Source organism: Pleurodeles waltl, chromosome 11 (genome assembly GCF_031143425.1).
Source record: "Pleurodeles waltl isolate 20211129_DDA chromosome 11, aPleWal1.hap1.20221129, whole genome shotgun sequence".
Classification (NCBI taxonomy): Eukaryota; Metazoa; Chordata; class Amphibia; order Caudata; family Salamandridae; genus Pleurodeles; species Pleurodeles waltl.
The window spans coordinates 82,395,999-82,416,183 of NC_090450.1; the positions used below are offsets into that span (position 1 = coordinate 82,395,999).

Genomic DNA, 20,185 nt, shown 5'->3' on the forward strand with positions numbered 1-20,185 from the left:
AAACAATATAACAATCTAAATTCAAGGGGGCGAGCATGCATATCAATTCACTAAAATGCCAGGGGTAGCAGAAGTGACATCACACACCATTTGACTCACACACACACACACATACTTACACAAACACACACATTCGCACTTCAACACAAACCCTCTCACATAAACACTCTCTCACCCGCAAGCATGCACACAACATAAATTTAAAAGCAATTTTTACTAACACACTGCCAGGAGATGTCATATTCCAGCTAACTGAGCTTCATCTTTTGTTATACTAATGGTGAAAGATATAGATAGATAGATAGATAGATAGATAGATAGATAGATAGATAGATAGATAGATAGATAGATAGATAGATAGATAGATAGATAGATAGATAGAGTTTTCACTACTAGTGTAATATTTTTTTTTGAAAGAATACAAAGAGAGGGCAGTCCCAAACTGACGTCCAAAAGGACAAGCTGCCATTGTGTTCCTGCACTGATTTTGCAACCTCTGAGGCCAGGGGTCACAAGGGGCAAATCATGGGTTGCAGCTGTGACCCCTGGCGACCTCTAAATAACATCCATGGGGGCAAGACATAGGGCCTGATTAGGGTTTGGGAGATGGGTTACTCCATAACAAATATGATGGGTATCCTGTCCACCTGTATTAGGATTCCCATAGGATATAATGGGATCGTAATATGGCAGATGGTATATCTGTCACATATGTGAGGAGTAGCACGTCCGCCAAACTTTAAGTAGGGCCCATTTTCAAGCATGAGGAAGAATGTATTGCCAGAGGTGACAAAGAACCAACAGCCTCTAAGGTGGAGCTCTGGGACAACAAGGTGAAGTGCAATGTACATTCAAATAACCACGAAGAAGGAAACACTGCTGTTGCTTCCTAAACATATATTTACAATGCAATATACTGACTTGTAGTCATCATATAACAAAAGATAATTTTTGTATGTGTACCACATATACATATAAAATGTGCCACCATGAGTCATCAATAATTAAATACACATCTGATAGGAAATTAAAGAGGTATTTTATTACCACAAAAAACGAAATCAGAGAAAGATGCTATTTTTCATCTCTTCATTGCTTCTGACCCTCGTACTGGCAACAATAGCAAGGTGTTGTGGTCAAATTATGCAACAGAGAAGGAGCACTTATTCATGTCAACGTTATATGCTACTTTCATTTATTGCATCAACATTCATTTAAGGTTTGGGCAATAAGGATGCAATGTGGGGCATCGTGTGCTTGGGATTTGAGGGACATCCTGTGGATTCTGAAGGATGAAGGGGAAATGGCTGGGGTTCTGGATCCTGAAATGGACCAATAAAACCAGAGTCAATAGGGTGTTCTGGCTCAACAAGCTTATGAGTTTGAGAAGATCCAGGGAGAACTTTGTGATGTGAGGGGACAGGATTACTTGGGGAAGGAAAAACATCAGTCTCATTGATCATATGATAGTACTCCACTGATCCAACAGGTCCTCTGGGATATGGAGGGATCGGCTTTCGTCCAGGTTTTTGGGTAGGGTGATTTTGAGGTTCACCCGAGGGAGATCCGTTTCCATGAGCCTCCTCGTGCTTTTCCTCATGGGGGATCTTGGTGCCTTTCGGTAGACGGGCAATTTTTCCACCAGAGTCATATTGATGTTTGTGAAATATGTCAACTTTCCCATGATCTTCACCGTAATGCTCATGGTCTCTATAACGTGGAAGACTGAGTTTCTGCAACAACAGGAAGCACAAAACCCGGAAACATGAGATTTTTTTCAAATAGCCATACCAATATAATTCTCAGTCATTTTAGAATGATATGATTCTCACTATTGATGTTACTTTGTTGCACACTTCTATAAAATCAAAACTTCAGGCTACTGTTTCTGCACAAACTAAATGAAAAATAAAAGCACTTAACCCAAATGACATGCATGTCTGCTTTTTTTTGGAATTTCATGTCTTTTTGTACTTGAAATGCCATTTGTGTGGTACAGATACCATTGTGTTTGTGAGATGAAAACCTTTTGGTATTTGTTTTTCCTGCTTTTTGATAGAAATTCATTGCATTCATACTTTTGGTCTCGAAAATGTACTAGTGGCAACGCTTGATCAAAGATGTTGTTCGGTCAAAATGTAATCCACAAAAAAGTTAAAACCCACTAACCAATACACTGATTATATCCAAAAACGGAAGTGTGACCCATCCAACCTCAATTGTTTCCTAGAGACAACTCTCCCTTCCTCACTCAAAACATGTTTTTCATAGCGTAGTACCCACCAAACAAACTAGTTGTATTTCCATATGAATTTTGTTTAAAAAACTTTAAGTGGTAAATGTTATGTAATGCTACCTTAAGTGCAACACAACATGTAACAAATGGTTTTGTACCATGATAGTATATTGTGGAGTCCTCGCAACATATGCGACCAGCAGTTTGGTCTTCAAAAAATTAATAGAAGCTTTTTCTATTCTGATCCATCTTTGGCTATGATGTAATGTACCTACCACTCTAATAACTTTTTAGATTTGGAGGTCAAGAGGGTCAGATGAAGACAAAAGTGTTTATAGAACCCAGGGGCAGAATTAAGAGCCCCTTGCACCATAATATCAATATTTTATTGATGCTAATGTGGCGATATTATGGCAAAAATGCACCACCAGATTTACAAAGTGGCACAATGCATGCATTGCGCCTCTTTGTAACCCCTTGCACCAAATTATGACTGCGCCAGGCATAATGTATGCAATGGGGACATTCCCCCATTAGGGTGGCCAAAACAATGGCGCAAAGAAATCTAAAAGATTTCTTTGCTCCATTTTATTCTGCATTTTCTACACCTGCCCAGAGCAGGCGTTAAAAGGGGGCACACCATTTGTTACAATGGGCCCCTATGTACTATTCAGGGTTAGCGCTAAACTTTTAGCACTAACCCTGAACAGTACATCAATAGCGTCAGAAATTCTGTCGCTATTGCCCCCACCCTACCCGTGGTGCGCACACATGGTGGTGGTAGCGGAGAGCTAAGGAGTGCAAGGAAAGTAGCGCTGCACTGGGCGCAGCACCACTTTTCTTAAATCTGCCCTCTCCCACCCCCCCCAGTTCGTATTGATAGGAAGACTCATAGATAAGATACGACTAATTACTTCTACTCTACAATGATTGAGATAGAGAGCTATACTCAGACCTTATTCTCACAATTTAAATATTTTGGTTGTGCCACCAGCTGTGCACAGCTTATGCCCTCAAATAAAACATCACTCGTTATGTTCAATGACATCATTAACATCACTGATGACATCAATGTAATCGCTGTTGACGTACCTGATTACATCCTCTAATGCCTCTAATAGGTGTGAGAGTTTGCAATACACTTAACACACTGAAATATGTTTAGTAAGCTTCATCTACAGGAATGTTTCTATACCTTTTATACTACTAACAAGTGTAATATTTTGCAAAATGCTTCTCCTTGTAAAGAGGTTTGGATGTTTGAAGAGTGTGGAATTTCTGCTAAGAGCTTTGCACAGAACAAAGGTTTTTTAGAGGGTATGGTCACCTAATGTGGTTGGTTGTCTGAAGACAGTGCACTCTCTTTGAAGACTTGCACACAGGATCAAGACGTTGCATAGTAGGGGTTTGGCCATCTATTGGTCCTTGGGTGTCTGGAAGGAGTGGCCTCTATATCAAGTGCTGTTTACAGGGTGAAGGCTGTAAGTAGTATGCTTTTAGTCTCTAAATAGGGCTTGATGAGAGTGTGATCTCTGTAAAGAGCTGTGTAGAGAGTAAAGATTATGTGTAATAGGGGCTTAGACACCTAATGGGGCATGTGGGGGGTAGTGACATCTCCGTAAAGAGTTGTGCACAGGGTAACGGCTGTGCATATTTGGAGCACAGCCAATTAATGGGGCTTGTGCGTCCAAAGAGACTGTCCTCTCTGTGAATAGTTGCCTAAAGAGTAAAGGCTATGTGTAGAGGGGCTTGGCCAACTAATGACCTTTGGCTGTACCAATAGAGAAGACATTTTGTAAAGAGCAGAGCACAGGGTGATGGCTGAGAATAGTAGGGGCTTTCTATGTAATAATTCTGGCATGTAGACAAGTGTGGTACAGCATAATTATTTTATACAAGTACATATCTGCATGTAATTTCTGCTATTCATCATTCCTTACAGTGTAGCAGTTATTGACATATCTGAACGGCTTTATTGGTTTGTACAGTAAATTGAACCACTGTAGGTTGTATGATGTCATCAGTGATATCATCAATGATGGCATTGAACATGCCACGAATGTTGTAATATACAAAGTCATAACAGGTTATGGCAGGAACATAAGTGATAGGTAGCTCGCTGAAATATAACTGGCTAATTTCTTTGTTTTTCTGTTTTTTAAGTGTTCATTTTTAACTCATTTCAAAACCTAACTATAATGTTACTTTAACCTTTGTTTTTTCATTGAATGCCTAGGGTTTTTTAAAGGTAACCTAAGACCTTATCACTATACCTAAATGTAGCTTCACTTTAATTATTGCTGCCTTCCCTACTGCCGTACATTGGTTGAGTCCACACCCCTATCCCTTCTCTCCTGCACTCCATGGTCCACTGCGCTGCCTATCCATGCTTCCCTCTATGGTCCATTGTGCTGCCATTGCCCCTTCTGCCTGACCTACATGGTTTGTTGCACTGCCACAGCTCCTCTTGTTGGTCCTGAGTGGTCTGCTTGCTGCCCATGCTCCTGTCCCCTTTTCTGTGCTCTCTGAGGCCAGCTCCAATCCCCTTCCTTCTGCCCTCCATGGTGCTTTGAGCATGGGTCAGCCCCCTTCCATGTTCCCACTGTGGTCCATTGTGCTGCCACTTATCTTCCCATTTTAAATACGTGGTGGATTGTGCTGCCAATGCCCCTTCCACCTGCCCTGCGTGGTAAACTGGCAAACCATCCCACTTTCCCTTCATTGTCTGTGTGCGCTCCCCTATCTATTCCCTCCTGCCCTCCGTGGTGCATTGTGCTTCCACTGTCCCTCCTGCATGCCCTGCAAGACCATCTTACTGCTCCTGCAGTTGCCCTCTCCTTGCTGCTCTCAATGGTCTGTTGTCCTGCCACTCCAGCCCTCAGAGAATGATCAGCTTGATTCCCTTGTCTCCCTCACCTTTGCCCTCCATTGTCGATATCCATGCCCCTGCCCCCTCCTCCCCTATTATCCATTGTCCTTTGTGCTGCCACTGCTCCTCCAGCCTGCACTTTGTGGTCAGCTTGCTGCCCCGCCACCTCCCTTCCTCACTTACCTCCATTGTCCAAGTCTGTGCCCCTAAACCCTCCCTCCTGTTTTCTATGGTCTGTTGTGTTGTCACTGCCCCTCCATCCTGGCCTCCATGGTCTATTGTACTGCCACTTCTCCTCCTGCTTTCTCTGCATGGTCTATGCTGCTGCCACTGCCCCTTTCACCTTTCCTGAATGGTCAGAATGATGCCCCTCCCTCCTTCCACTCTGGCCTCAATTGTCTGAATCTTTGCCCCTATCCCCTCCCTTCTGCCCTTCTTGGTCCGTTGTGCTACCACTGCCTCTACTGATTTCTCTGCATGGCCAGATTGCTGCTGTTCCCTCCCTCTACCCTCTGTTGGCTGTGTGCATACCCCTGTTTTCTCCCTTTCACTCTCCATGGTACATTGTGCTGTCACTGCCCCTCCCAAGTGCCATCTGAAGTCAGCTTGCTGCCAAAGCCCCCCATTTACCTGCCCTCTGTAGTCCATGTGCATATCCCTGCCCCTCCTTATTCCATAGTGCGTTGCGGTACCATCACCCTCCCACCTGACCTGTGTGATCTATTCTGCTGCCATTTCCCTGCCACCTGCATTATGTGGTCAGCTTGCTACCCCTGCCACCTACCTCCTGTTTTCCATAGACCAAATCTGTGCTCCTAACCCAGCCCTCCTGCCCTCCATGGTCCATTGTGCTACTGCTGTCTATTCTTAGAGACCTCCATAGTTTGTTGTGCTGCCACTGCCTTTCTTGCCTATCCTGCACACAGTTGGCTTTTTGCCCCTCCCTGCCGGTCCTTCACGGTTTGTTGTTCTGCCACTGCCCCTTCCGCATATCCTGTGTTGTGCTGCTACTGGTCCTCCCTCTTGCCCATCATGGTCTGTTTGCTGCCTCTTTCCCTGCCTTCGCCCAGCCATCCGTTGCAACCATTTGTCTAGTGCATTTACTTTAACCTTTTCTCCACCCTGGACAGTTTTATACACATATAGATGTCACCCTCATTCCTACTTACATAATTGAGAGGAAGGAAAATGTGTGCTGTTCTTCAGGTTCATTGTAATTGTATGAAGAGCCTTCAAACTCCCTATGGTCCCTCAATATCGTACAGCGAATCTCATCATGTAGTTACTTCACACAACTTTAGGATTCCAAATTTCAGTGTAGTTCCGCATCACTCCAACAGTGAATGTGATACATCTATACGGGTGGACAGATGTGGTGTGAATGGCTACTATAATTTATTTTATATCAGTAGTGCATTACCATCACCTGAAAGGGCTATATCTGAGACAATTTATTAGATGTAAGCAGAGCAGAAAGTACCGTGGGTTCATAGATTTCACAGGAAACAGTTACACCATCCTCTCCAAGCTTGCTTATTTGGCTCCCCTTGCAGAATCCAACATGCTGTTCAGGAAAGAAATCAAAGTATTGCTCTCAGTTGTTACTGCAGCATTTTGATGTCATTTTTAAAAAACAATCTGTGTTTTTTTTCTACAGTCACTTTGAAATTTGATGATACCTGCAACAGCCAGTTATGCCGGTAGCATTCATGTTTATACCATTATATTTAGTACAAACCACTGTATATAAAACAAGCACAAGAGCCCGTGGCTGTTGTTTTTTCAAATTTTCCCTTGGACTGTGAATCCACCATGAATCACAGTGAAAATTTAAAAAAAAATGCTTTTTAGCTCTGGCGGGGTCCCTCTGTGTCCCCCAGCACTGGAGCTAAGGGGTCAGGGTGACTCTACCCTGACCCCTTGCTTTTCTTTCTACTTTTTTTGTGGGACTCTGAAGCAGATTCCCATGATGGCTTCCAATGCTTCCTGGTTTGAAGTGTTGGCAGCCAATCAGAGCTGTGCATTTCCCTGCATGAGCTCATCATTATTCGGGCTGAAGGCCTGTCTAAAAGTCCTATGGGAATTAACAAGTAAACAAAACTTTTATGACCCCACTTTTCTCAGCCCCCGCTTGACAGATCACCCCGAAAATTTCTGTGAGCAACAAGAATCACCAGCACACTTTTTTTGCAAAATGTCATGAAGATTCATCAAACAGTGCCAAAGATATAGGCAAGTCAAAAAACGATTTTTCTATGGAATCATGGTCGTGACTCTAACTACCTAGTGGCGACTATATGTATAACCTGCTGGTGGTCGCCAATAGGTAGCTATAGTTAGGACCTTCCATAGGAAGATTGTTTATTGTTTTGCCAATAACTTTGGTACCGCTTAGGTTATGGGGGTGTTATAGTTAGGAAATAGAATTTAAAATGACATAGAAACTCACTTAAAAAACAAAGGTTACAGGGACTGTTAGAAATGGGGTTTCCAGTTGGCAGTGGGTTGCACCCTGTCCAAGTAGGGAGTCACACTCTGCTCTGGTTAAGGAAGTCACACATCTGAGATAACCCCTGTTCAGCCCCTTGATAGCTTGGCATGAGCAGTCAGGCTTATCTCAGAGACAATGTGTAAAGTATTTGTACACACACACACATACAGAAACACAGTGAAAACATCACAAAAGTACTCCACACCAGTTTAGAAAAACAACCCATATTTATCTTAGTAAAACAAGACCAAAATAACAAAAATCCAGCATACACAAGCCAAGATACACATTTTTAAAGGCTAAGGTGGTCATTATGAACACGGCGGAAACAACCGCCGTGTTCATGCTGGCGGTCAAAACACTGACCGCCAGTGACCCCGGAACCCAGCAGGCCAGATTATGAACATTTCTGAGAGCCAGCGGGCAGAAACATTGTTTCCGCCCGCCGGCCCACAGAAAGGTTCAGCCGGGACATTGACGGCGGCTCCACATGGCCGTCAATCCCTCTGTGCGGCAGTGCAGTTGCACCCGTCGCGCAGATCACTGCCTGAAATTCGGGCAGTGACCTGCGCGACGGGGCTCTGCACCGGGGCCCCTTGCTCTGCCACTGCACAGTGCATGGGCAGTGCAGGGCCCCCCACCGCCAGCCTTTTCCTGGTGGGACATCTCGCCAGGAAAAGACTGGCAGGAAAGGAAACATTATCTGCAGGGTAGCGCAGCTACCCTGGCGGATAGTGTTTCATCCCGCCACCAATCTGCCTGGCGGTGGGTGATGGCTGCCACTGGCGGTCGTCATCATGTGCATAATATGGCGGTTCGGCCCGCCATGCCTGCTGGCGGCTTCAGCCGCCACTGCCGGCATGGCGGGCCAACTGCCATGATCATAATGAGGCCCTAAATCTCAATAAAGTGCTAAGAAACACAATAACTCCAACTGGGTCTATCACAACTTCTTGACAGAGTTGTTCCCAATAGTCTGATGCCAGTCGCCAGGGAGTTAGGGATGGTCACAGAGTCGTACAGACCCACAGTAACTTTGGAAAACGAGGAAACAAAGAGGTTGCGTATTGTCGGAGAGGTGAGGTGTCGTTGGAGCTGGTGCTGCATCAGTTCCTTACTGCTAATAGGTAGGTGAGGTGTTGGTTCCTTACTGCTAGGCAGGGGAGGTAAGGTGTCGGTTCCTTACTGTTGCAGGGGTGGTGATGCGGCGGGGTCAATTAATCCAGCAGGTCAAGACTTGATGCGTCAACTATGCAACTTCAACGATCACACCATGAGTCCAGGGGATAAAACGCCTTCCAGATTCCGAGTTCCTTTGGCCTTGTTTCTCCTCCTCGTCGTCCTCTCGTTCCTCTTTGCTGCCTTCTCGTTGTTCCTCGACTCCGTCCCTCTCCTCGTCATCTTCTTCCTCTCCTTGCTCTGCCAACGCCGACCTTTTTGTCCCTCCTCCTTCCTGCGTCGTGTCTGGACCTCGTCCCTCATTGGTGCTCGCTCTGTGGTGTTCCTGAACACCACAAGCAGCGTCAGCACCAGTCGGCCTTGTGTGCGGAATGGTTCCGGACAGCCCTTCACACTCCCATAAATTGAGAGACTAAGAGAATTCCCCTTTGCTTCTAGAAAATCACTCGACCATTTATTGTAATCCATTTTTATAGCAACTAGAACTGCCTTTTCCTTGTTCTAGGGAGGAAATATTATCAAGTAAAAAGGTTTAAGTAGTGAGTACATAATTGCTGATGGTATCCAAACTGTGAGAGCCTGAGACATGAAGATGATGTGTGTGTGGGGAAGTGGGACTGTGAAACAGTGTCCTAGGCAAAATCACAATTTAGTATTAGTTATGTCTGGATCAATATTATATGAGATTATTTATTTTAGGGTGAACGCAGTGTAATACTTAGCAAAACCTGGAAAGTTAACCCTCCATTTGATTCAGATTCTTAAAGTTTATTAAGAGATCTTCTTGCTTCAATATTATTTCTTTAAACTCTAGAAAAGATACCATAAATTCTAGAATAAAATGTTTTTTGCATTTTAACTGGTTACATCTTAAAAAGGACGTTTACAACGAGTAAGATCATCATTTTGATTTTGTCTAAATGTTCCCACCAAGAGAGGTATCATGGGGGTAATTTTTCTATGAGTTCTAATTTTCAGTTGTAGTTCATTGATGTTGATAGTTAATGAATCCCCCACTGAATTGTAATACCAAATTCCCAGGTATTTCATTTTAGGAGAGATCCAGGATAAATCACAGTTCTGCAAAGGTTCCCTTAAGTAAAATTTATTTACAGGCAATACTTCAGATATCTCGACATTTATTTATAACCCAAAGTATTAGAACAGGAGGACATTGGAAACAAAAGCAGAAGTCCATTTGCATACACAATAAATGTAATACCTTGATCGCTGAGGAAGTCCTTGTAATCGACCGACCTTTTAAGACTTTCTAAAAATGATTCCCAGATACGGATAAACAATTAGGGAGAAAGAGGGCAGCATTGTCTAGTTGCCCTATGTTACACCTGCATATCTGCTTCTTTAACCCTCTAGCTAAATGTGTGTGTATGAAAAGCTCCACGTGAAACTATTAGCTTAGGTTTGTGGGTTGAATATTTGAATCAAGTTTGTTAATATTGATACATAAGAGAAGTTAGTGCTGATTATTGCATTTGGGATCTTATGCTCTCATTGAAATAACGGTTTTCCTGAAAATGTTTCATATGCCCAATATCAGTTCACCGATGCTGTTTTGTTAGATGCGAGGCACATCACTCACAAGTTACCATATCCGAAACTGTGATCCAGGCATGACATTTCCTGTCTAAAGGTCGTGTGGTAGCACCAAAAAACTAAAAAGTAAATGTAGGTCTCTCATAGTCACAGTTAATGATCTTTTCTTGCAAAACGTCACTTTATGTTTGAACATTACTGACATATATATCATCGAACATCTATGGGTGAGGCAAGAGATAGAAACTACCATCCCATGCCATTAACCTAGTCCATCAGTAAACTCATATTTGCTGCTGAGGGACTAGGTGATGGGCAAAATAAATTAGCTTTTCTATTCCCTGCTACTCAGGAACATAAGGGATTGGGGCAGAATCTGATACTCCTGCAAGTGCCTATGAAGAAACCGTATGACACAGCTTGCCCTTTCATCAGTCTTCAGCAATATCAGGATTAATTAGAGCCCTGTTATTGTTGTCTTCTTTCCTTCTCAACAAGAGATGACACTACAGTGGGGTTGGGTGTGGTGCTGGGTGAGGCAATTTACAACTATGATTCTGGCAGTATCCCTAGAAGATTCCCTCCTGCGCCTTATAATAGATAAAGAAGAGAAGGGGAGAGGGCATGTAAGCAATACCTCTGAAGACCTATAAAGGTGAGATTGCCCTAAGGATGTGAAGCTGCTCGGAGCTTCTGTAGTTACGTATGGTAATATGAAGTCATGCGTAGGCTTTGGGACACAGGTATATAAGAGTCTACACTGCCATCTGTGACTAAGCTTGCACATATTGGCCTGTACTTGTTCAATGAGTGGCTGAAGCTTGTATACCAGAATGTGGAAGTCATAAATATCAACATGCACATTTTTTTGTTTCTAATTACTGAATTCCACATGTATTGGTATTTTTTGTGCATTTTCTGTTGATACAGTTTGGGAGGTTTAAGCCTTCAAAATTTGCGGTGTGGCATTATTGGCTGCATTTCCTTGATTTCTGGTCCCTTTTCAAATAAGATTGGGGAGGGATCAGAATTAGGAATTGGCTGCTTCATTTCTGATTGAAATACCAGAGCATTATCAAGTCCAAAATACTGAGTGTCACATTGGTTCACTCTATCTCCTTTCATACCTAGGCCACGACCCCAAGTGGGCTCAATGGGGGTGAAGTATTTATTGCACTCAGTTAATATCAACATCAGTTAAAGTGTTTATCATGTGTGGTAAATTCTTTAGATTCGGAGTTTCACCTGGAAAATGGGACATAATATGAGGAATTTGGTACTTACCACATCAAATTCCATATGTACTCATATTTATCATTTAAGGAGTATTTTCTCTAGGGAAATGTTAGCAGGTTGTCAGGCCAAACAAAACCTGGAGAGAGGTGTAGTAGTTTGGTTACAAACACACACCTCAGAATTCTGATCCATGTGAAACAGGGATTTGTGCAGGGTTTGGAAATTCTGGAAAAGGGAACTTGCCATCTATAGTTATCTACTTGCTGAGATCATGTAAGACCATGCATTTTACCTGAAAACACTTCATACATAGAGCACAATCCAGTATGGGATGTGATACGCTACAGCCATGGAGTCATTGTGAGGAAGCAGTCATGACTCTCGTGTATTCCTTTCTATTTGAGCAAATCTCCATTTGGTTGGCTGTTTTGGGGTAGGATTGCAGGTTAGTTTGCAGGGAAATGCTTCTCAAATTTGGAGGTTAATTTTCCTATACAGCACCCGCAGGGTAAATACCAACACAATTCAGTGTGTCCTGTCAATGTAAATCCCCGGATGGTGCTGTCAAAGACTATGGAAGGGCTGCCAGTCACCTCCCTCTTATGATAGAAAAACAAACTTATCTGAGTGAATTTCAGCCCAAGATAAGCCTCGGAAGTAAACATGTTTTCACCCAAACCCTTTTTTCTCCAAATACTATGGGGGATGAAACTGTCTTTCCAGGGAGTTGTTCCTTTAAGAGCTAATAACTGAAATACTTCAATAAACAAGGAGGGTAGGGGAGAAAAAAGGGAGAAGCTAAAACCAAAGAGGGAAGACAGTGTGAATCAGTTGGAGTTTTGAGAGTACATAAACAGGGACTTTCTGTCAGTTCAAAAGAAGCTGTGATTCTGAGGGGAAGTATCTTGAAAGTGTCTCTTTCCCAGACACTACGGAATCCTAAGGAACAGGTTGGCGGTAGAAGAGGAGAAAGTGTGGACCTCAGAGGAAGCGTCCATACAGCCCCATTCTCTTATTCAGGAAGTGGACCTTAGAGAAAAGCCACGGTAAAAAGGATTTTCCCACAGGAGTAAAACACCACAAGAGGGGAAACAGTTGAAATTTGAGCTGAACCTGCTAAAAATTATAATTTCAAGTTCAAAGAAAGAAGAGATGGGAAGCTTGAAGGGACAAGTCAAAACTGAGAGGGGAAGGGGTAGTGTGAATCAGTTTGAGTTTTTGATGGTACACAAACAGGGGGTTTCTCTCAAAAAGAAGCTGTGATTCTGGGACGAAGTATCATGACAGTGTCTGTCTCTTTCCCAGACAAGTGGCAATCCTAAGGAACAGCTTGGATGAGGAAGAGGAGAAGCTGTAGGCCCCATAGGAAGCCCGGACAGTTCCATTCTCTTTTTCATGAGGTGAACTTAGAGAGGAAAGCCATGTTAAAAAAGCCTTTTCCCACAGGAGCAGTGTACCAAAAGAGACGAAATAGTGAAAATCTGAGCTGAGCTTGCTAACAATTATAATTTCAAGCACCGAGAAAGTCAAGTCACTCCTTACTATTGTAGTATGTCAGTCTAGGGTTCCTTTATTGACCAATAAAACAGTGTGGTGTGTGGTACAGTGTCCGTATGCAAGTTATGGACGTCAAGCAACAGTACTGTGAATTTCATCTTTATTTACTAATCACTAAATGAAACCTGGAGTCAATAAATGCAAAGTGTATGCTTCAGGCCGGCTAGTACCTGCCATCAAAATGATGGTGCCTACATTTCCCTAATAACTACTGTCAGTGACAGGCTCCATTTGCCCCCTCCTTCAGATCCAGCATCAACTGTTTGAAACCTGGACCTCCTATGTTTGAGACCCAGATTGGTCAAGCTTCCAAGAAGTAACAAATTAAGCAATGTTCATGCCTGTGTTAAATTGCACCCAGCCATTCTGTATTGGGTGCTGGTGAAGTTACTAAAATTACTAATTTGGAATTTCAAAATATCTTGCAGAATTTACAGGTCATACATTCAATTGTCTATTGTTTGTTTAAGCCCTTTAATACCCCTTTGGTATACTATTACATTAGGAGTGCCACTTAGGGCAACATATTAAAGTATACACAAAAGTGCACCACTCTATACCTGATTGTAGAGCCCATGACAAGGGTGAAGCTAGTTCTGGGCTGTTTCTGTTCCGGTTCAGGGAGGACCTGGTTTGGAAGATCAACCTTGACTGTTCCCATTGGAGCAGAGAGAAGACTGATTTGCCTATAACTGGGTCAAAACTGAAGTGGCATGGTGTACAAAATAACAATGGACTGGGATGCAGCCCGAGTAATCCCATGGATGAGATTATCCATCACTTTTGGTATACTTTAGTATGACGGGTATGCCCAGATGTGGGTACCGTGCACTCTGTCTGGCTGGAACCAAGCTATACCGGGCTGATGAGCCCATAACAAGGGCAAAACTAGTTCTGGATTGTTGTGTTCTGGTTCAGGGAGGACATGGCATGGCAGTTCAAGCTGTATTATTCCCATTGGAGCAGAATTGAGACAGATTTGCATATAACTTGATCTAAACTGAGGTGGCATGGTGTGCAAAATAACGATGGACTAGGATGGGGCTCTGACTAATTACCAGTGGCTGAGATTAATTCATGCATTCCATGCATCACCTTTTGTATATTTTAGTATGATGCCTAAGTGAGAAGGGTGTGCCCACATGTGGGTCAGACGCACACTATGTTGCTGGAACTAAGCTATTCCTGGCTGATGAACCCATACCAAAGGAGTAACTAGTCCTGGGTTGCTTGTGTTCCGGTTCAGGTAGGACCTGGCTTGGCAGTTTCGACTAGGCTGTTCCCATTAGAGCAGGGTCGAGGTTAATTTGCGTACATCTGGGTCAAAACTGAGGTGGCATGGTGTGCAAAATAAGGATTAATAGGGATGCAGCGCAAGTAATTATCAGTGGCTGAGATTAATTTAGGCATTCCATCCATCACTTTTTGTATACTTTAGTACGTCACCCTGAGCAGGACGGGCATCCCCATACATGAACCCCGTTTACACTGTGTCATTAGAATCAAGCTAAACCTGGCTGATGAGCCTACAACAAAGGCAAAACTGGTCCTAGGTTGCTTGTGTTCAGGTTCAAGAGGACCTGGCTTGGATGTTCAGGCTGGATTCTTCCACTGGGAGCAGGTTCAAGCCTGATTTGCATGTAGTTGGGTAAAAACTGAGGTGGCATGGTGTGCAAAATAACAATGGATTGGGATGTGGCCCCTGAGTAACTACCAGTGGCTACGATTAATTCCATCTAGCATTTTTTTGTGTACTGCTAAACAGTCATAAGGCAGGGTGTATTGTAATTTAAATATTGGAAATGTAATTTTTAAAATGTATATTTCCCTGTAGTGTAAATCAACCAAATGGGTTTTTCACTACTTTGAGGCCAACCTCTCCCATTGGATAACAATGGGTTAAATTATTGCATTTAATAAGAGCTAAGGTGTGATTGTGAGCAGAGAGAAAAGTCATATTTAGAATCTGAGAAATTGTAATTTAAAATCGTCTTTAATGGTAAAGTCGGATGTTATGTCACAATTTTGAAAATGCCACTTTTAGAAAGTGAGCATTTCCCTGCCCTAACTATTTGGTGCCTGAAGCTTGTTTCTGGTTCACATGACTGGGTGTTATTTCCTCACAGACAGCCACTTGTTAGAGGGATTAGGTGAGCCTGAGTCGATCATCTCAGGCAACAAGGGAGGGCGGAGCACTGATTGCAAGTCAATAGGGTGTGCCCTGCCTTCATACAAAGAACCTCTCAATAGGTCTGACCTGTTCTTCTCCTTGAACCGAGGACTACCAGAATGATGCCAAGGGCTTGTTGGCTGGCCTTTTGCTCAGAGCCTCAGGGCTCCAACGATCTTGAACGCACCCCTGGATTGGACCTGAGTGAGTCCTGACCTTCCAAGTGGTGCCTCCCCAGGGCTGGACCCTTGGAGGTGGTGCTCAAGGTGCCCAGATAGCAAAAATTCAAAACTCGGGGGCTTAACATTATTTTTTGCTAAAACGTGCTCTGAGAACCAACAGCAGAGCAGGACCAATTGCTCTTCTATCCACCCAAGGTGCATCGCGGGTCAGCCTGTCTTCAAGGCAACTCCCATTATGTGCTTCTCCATAGAATCAAATTCTGTTCAGCTGCCCCTGGCAGAAGGAGTATCACTTGGAACCCTCGTCAGCTATACCCTTCAGCTTCACCAGCTGTAGATCTTCAACTTCCAAAAGATGCCTTCAGCCAGCAGCTCGTCGAAGATGACGCATCCTCCTTGGACACTGCCAGCTGCCTTGCCCAGCTGAGCTGTATCTCCTCAGAATATTTTTCTACAGAATTTCTTCTAAGTCCAAAGGTAAGCCGAAACGGGACCTAACCCAGTTTCTGTACCCAAAACCTGCTGCATCACAGTCGACAATACTTCCAACTTTGCCCCATTCTCCCATGATGACATGTCTACAGATGGCGCTTTGATCTTTTAGGCGCTAGTTTTTGCCATAAACTTTAGATTTTCATAACTACGGTTCTACTGATTGGTTTCGTGTTGTTTTATTGTCAAATATATTCTATTTTTCTAAATTGGTGGTATTTTTCTTGTTTTGTGTTGTCACTTTATTGTTGTTTGGGGTCTGCATAAATACTTTACACATTCCTCTAAGTTAAGGCTGACTGCTTTTGTGGCAAGACATTAAAGGGTTAAGCACAGGTTAATCTATTAATATTGGTAGTTCACTCTGATGGGGATTGTGGCTGTTGCTTGAGAAAGGCCCACACCCCCCTAAACCAACAACCCAACTTCCCACACTGACTAAAAAACAACCTATGCGTAATCAAGATTTTAAGCTCCTCTGATTCCAAATTGGTGCTCAAAATTATTTTATTAGGCAATGTTGTTGATCAGATTACATACTTGGCACCTCAAACATATAGCAATTGATCATGAAAATATAGCAGCAAAATGTCTACAATTGTAGCAAGCTTTTTTTAGGGAAACGTTCTTCAAATATTACCAGCTATCCCAAAAGGGTAACATATATTGAAATACAATAAGATAAATGATACCGCTGCTATAGATTAGCTGTCATTTACAAGGATTGTATTTTGAATTCTGCACTTACAGCTTGTTCATCCTGCAGAAAGTGACAGTCAGTAACATTAGTTTCTGATTTCGAGCAGTTTGTTTCCTTAATAACGATTTCCACAAAATATGATGGACCCATCTCCCACTGAAAGAGATCACATGCATTTTTCAGTGATATCTAATTGATGATCAACATCTAATGCAGTACCCAAAATTTACAATTTTATTAATGCATGTTACATACAATTTATGAAAATGCATTTAACCACGTTATAGCCTTTGCATTAGTCAGCAATCAAATTTCCCTTATTTCACTGATGATGATAATGCTACCTATCCAAAACTTATTATGAAAATGACCAGTAGAGCTGCTGTATTGAAAGGCTAAATTTCTATTGAAATCATAAGCCCAGTGTTTAGGTAACTAAATTACACTTCCTCCACTGAGTCTCAACATATGTCTTGACAGCAGGGAGGTAAGTGGGGATCACTTAGGGCCAGCAGAGGAAATACTCCGTCACAAACATGACCGATTTCTCGCCTGCCATATTATGATCTCCATAGGATATAATAGGATAGTAATACAGCAGACAGGATATCCGTCATGTTTGTGACAGATTATTCCTCTCTGCCGAGATTTAAATCAGGCCCTTAACGTTAATGTGTCAAGTGCTTCATAAAAAAGGTCATGGTGTTTTGTTGTTCTTGGCAGACTATATGCCCTTCATTGCGGAAACAGCACATTCAGCCATCCCCTTTTAACAATGAATACACTCTTAGGTGCTCATTACAAGTGTCCTGTGAAATGGGAGAGATTTTCCCGTTACGTAAGCTACCGATATCTGGGGTACCAGTGACTGAGGGAGTGGGACTATCCATCCATTTACAAGTTGGACCCTCGGAATCCACTAAGGAATCAGGAATTATTAGACAAATTGCTAAATATAGGATTTTCCCCTCAATAATTTCTCATTTTGGGCTTGAGTTTGAGCCGCACTTTGGCTACATTCAGCAGCCAAAATCTCTAAACGAAAGTTCCACTGATTTGCAGTGTTTCTACAGTTCCGATGGGGCTGGTAATTGCTGTCACCGGACACATAGAAATCAAGAGATCTTGTGTGATGAGATCCTTAATGGTTATGATAATGTTGACCTCAGAAATGACAACTTTTTCAAGTGTTTAAAAATGTCTTCTATATTTAACTCAAGCACATAACAGTAACTGGGAGGTTTAAAGCCTTTCTTTTCAATACCCACTCAGCTATAAAAACACTGAGGGCCTGATTTATGAAAAGTTTGCACCGCCTTAATGTCATTTTTTTATGTAAAAGCCGTGCAAGTTTACAAAATATAATAGTATTTTGTAAATTTGCACCTCTTTTACGTCAAAAAATGACGTTAAGGCGGCACTAACTTTTCATAAACCAGGTCCTAAGGGGCTCATTACGAGTTTGGGTGTGGGGGTTGACAAACCGACCATCAAACTCATGGGAATGAGTTGGCCATCAACCCGGCTGCTTCCCCCCCACCCGCCGTAGCATGGTGGGAACATCCTATTACGACATTACCGCTGGTCAGCCTGGCAGGAACAGTGCTATGGTATTCGCCCCGACTCCCTTAAGGGAGCCAAGGCCAATACCACAACACACCAGCACCCTTGAAATGTGCACTGTCTGAACTCACCACTCCCGTGGCTGAGAACGACTCAGACTGCCGTCAGCCCGTCGGGAACCATGTTACTGGCAGTCGGACCACCGTGGTCATAAAGTGGTGGTCAGACAATCTGGAATGCAGCAGTCCGACGGCGTCCATGAGTCTGGCAGTCCTTGAACCACCAGACCAGTAATGAGGCACTTAAGCATTTCACATATATAATCTACTTCTAGTACACAAACATGAATTGGTAAGTATATAAATTCTGGCTCATGGCAGTGTTTTTCATTTTAACATATTTTTACTACAGAAGTCAAATTTTGCTGGGTTCATGCAAAACTATTTTTACGTGTCTGTTATCTCTCTGTACCTCCGCCAGTGCTTGAATACCATTTCACTGTTTTAGCCACTTGATAGTCTTGCGTGAGTTTAATATCTGGATTTATAAGCCATATTAGGTTGCAGGTTTATTTACTGAAGACAATAGGCTTTAAGTTACATGTCAACATCACACAAGCTCTGGTTAAACTTCATTGGCCTACTGTGGTTTAAGTCCCTCCACTTTGCACCAAGGATCTTCTGTGGCAGTGGACAAGAACATCTGGAGGACAAATTATTCAAATATTTACCTCTTTGCAGCTTGAGGTCTTCCTCTATTCCCTTAACTTGCAGCCATGTTTTCAATCTGAATATATCAGTGGTGGAGATTTTAGTATCTAAGCTGGCACAGATGAAAGATCTGTTTCTATCCAGGGTTTTGAACAACTTGTGTGATAACCACATAATTGCTTCTCTGGAGTTGTTATGGTTCTCATATATGCCTGTCTCTGTCCTAAAGTGCCATGCCACTTCCACAGGTATAGGTACATCTTTATGAATAGTGCAGAGTAATAACAAGAAATAAAGAGAAAATAAATAATGTATCATGTGACTTAAAACAGGAAAGCGACTTCTGAAGCACCTATCAGCTTTTAAAGTCTAGTGAGAAAACATTTTGTAGTTACCTGCGTATTTGAGTTTTCTACCATATAAACCTTGTAGTAGTGGGTGTTATTACTTTCTTTGTTGTATTTTGCAATCATCATATCAGCTATTGGTTCGTAGAAAGTAGGATCGTTGCCTGGTGTGGGGCAATCTGGACACATGGAGTGAACTAAACGTTTAGGAACTGTGAGGGTGAAAAAAAGAAATTAGCTTTTCCGAACTGCAGTTCACTTTCTACACTCTACCAACTTGTATGGTTGGCTTTACATTACATGTCTTTCTCGCCGATGGATCATGCTACAGTGATATAAATGTAAATATATTGAAGTCACTTGAGTTAGATTTCAGTTCACATGATAAATTACTAAACATCATATTTAGGGTCTGATGACGACTTCGGCGGAGGGGATTACTCCGAACCAAATGTGACAGATATCCCGCCAGCCGAATTATGAGTCCATTATATCCTATGGAATTCGTAATACGGCGGGTGGGATATCCGTCACATTTGGGACGGAGTAATCCTGTCTGCCGAATTCGTAATCAGACCCTTAGGGGGTTATTACAACTTTGGAGGAGGTGTTAATCCGTCCCAAAAGTGACGGTAAAGTGACGGATATACCACCAGCCGTATTACGAGTTCCATAGGATATAATGGACTCGTAATACGGCTGGTGGTATATCCGTCACTTTACAGTCACTTTTGGGACGGATTAACACCTCCTCCAAAGTTGTAATAACCCCCTTAGTATTTATTTCTATGTCAGTCATGTTTTAGCCACTTCCTTTTCAAAATGGTTTTGATGGTGAAACGGATACAAAGGATTTCTTAAAATAGAGAACACTGTACCTGGACCGAGAATACAGTTAT

The 20,185-nt window shown here is 42.7% G+C and overlaps 1 protein-coding gene across 1 annotated transcript; it reads right to left on the reverse strand.

The window, feature by feature from the left end:
• Window positions 1–967: 967 nt before the first annotated feature.
• Window positions 968–19,469, reverse strand: LOC138266563 (fetuin-B-like). The gene is made up of 4 exons (XM_069215409.1): window positions 19,335–19,469; window positions 16,715–16,822; window positions 6,586–6,669; window positions 968–1,733 (listed from the first exon to the last, which is right to left on the reverse strand). The coding sequence occupies exons 1-4, from the start codon at window positions 19,413–19,415 to the stop codon at window positions 1,215–1,217; spliced, it is 792 nt and encodes a 263-aa protein (XP_069071510.1). The 5' UTR covers window positions 19,416–19,469; the 3' UTR covers window positions 968–1,214.
• Between the last annotated feature and the right edge of the window lie 716 nt (window positions 19,470–20,185).

Excerpts from the sequence above, each read along its gene's own strand:
- LOC138266563 (XM_069215409.1), bottom strand. The coding sequence starts at position 19,415 with ATGATGATTGCAAAATACAACAAAGAAAGTAATAACACCCACTACTAC. Across the intron at positions 16,823-19,334 it reads TAGAAAACTCAAATACGCAG|TGGGAGATGGGTCCATCATA; the intron begins GTAACTACAAAA and ends GATCTCTTTCAG. Across the intron at positions 1,734-6,585 it reads GTGAAATCTATGAACCCACG|AAACTCAGTCTTCCACGTTA; the intron begins GTACTTTCTGCT and ends CTGTTGTTGCAG.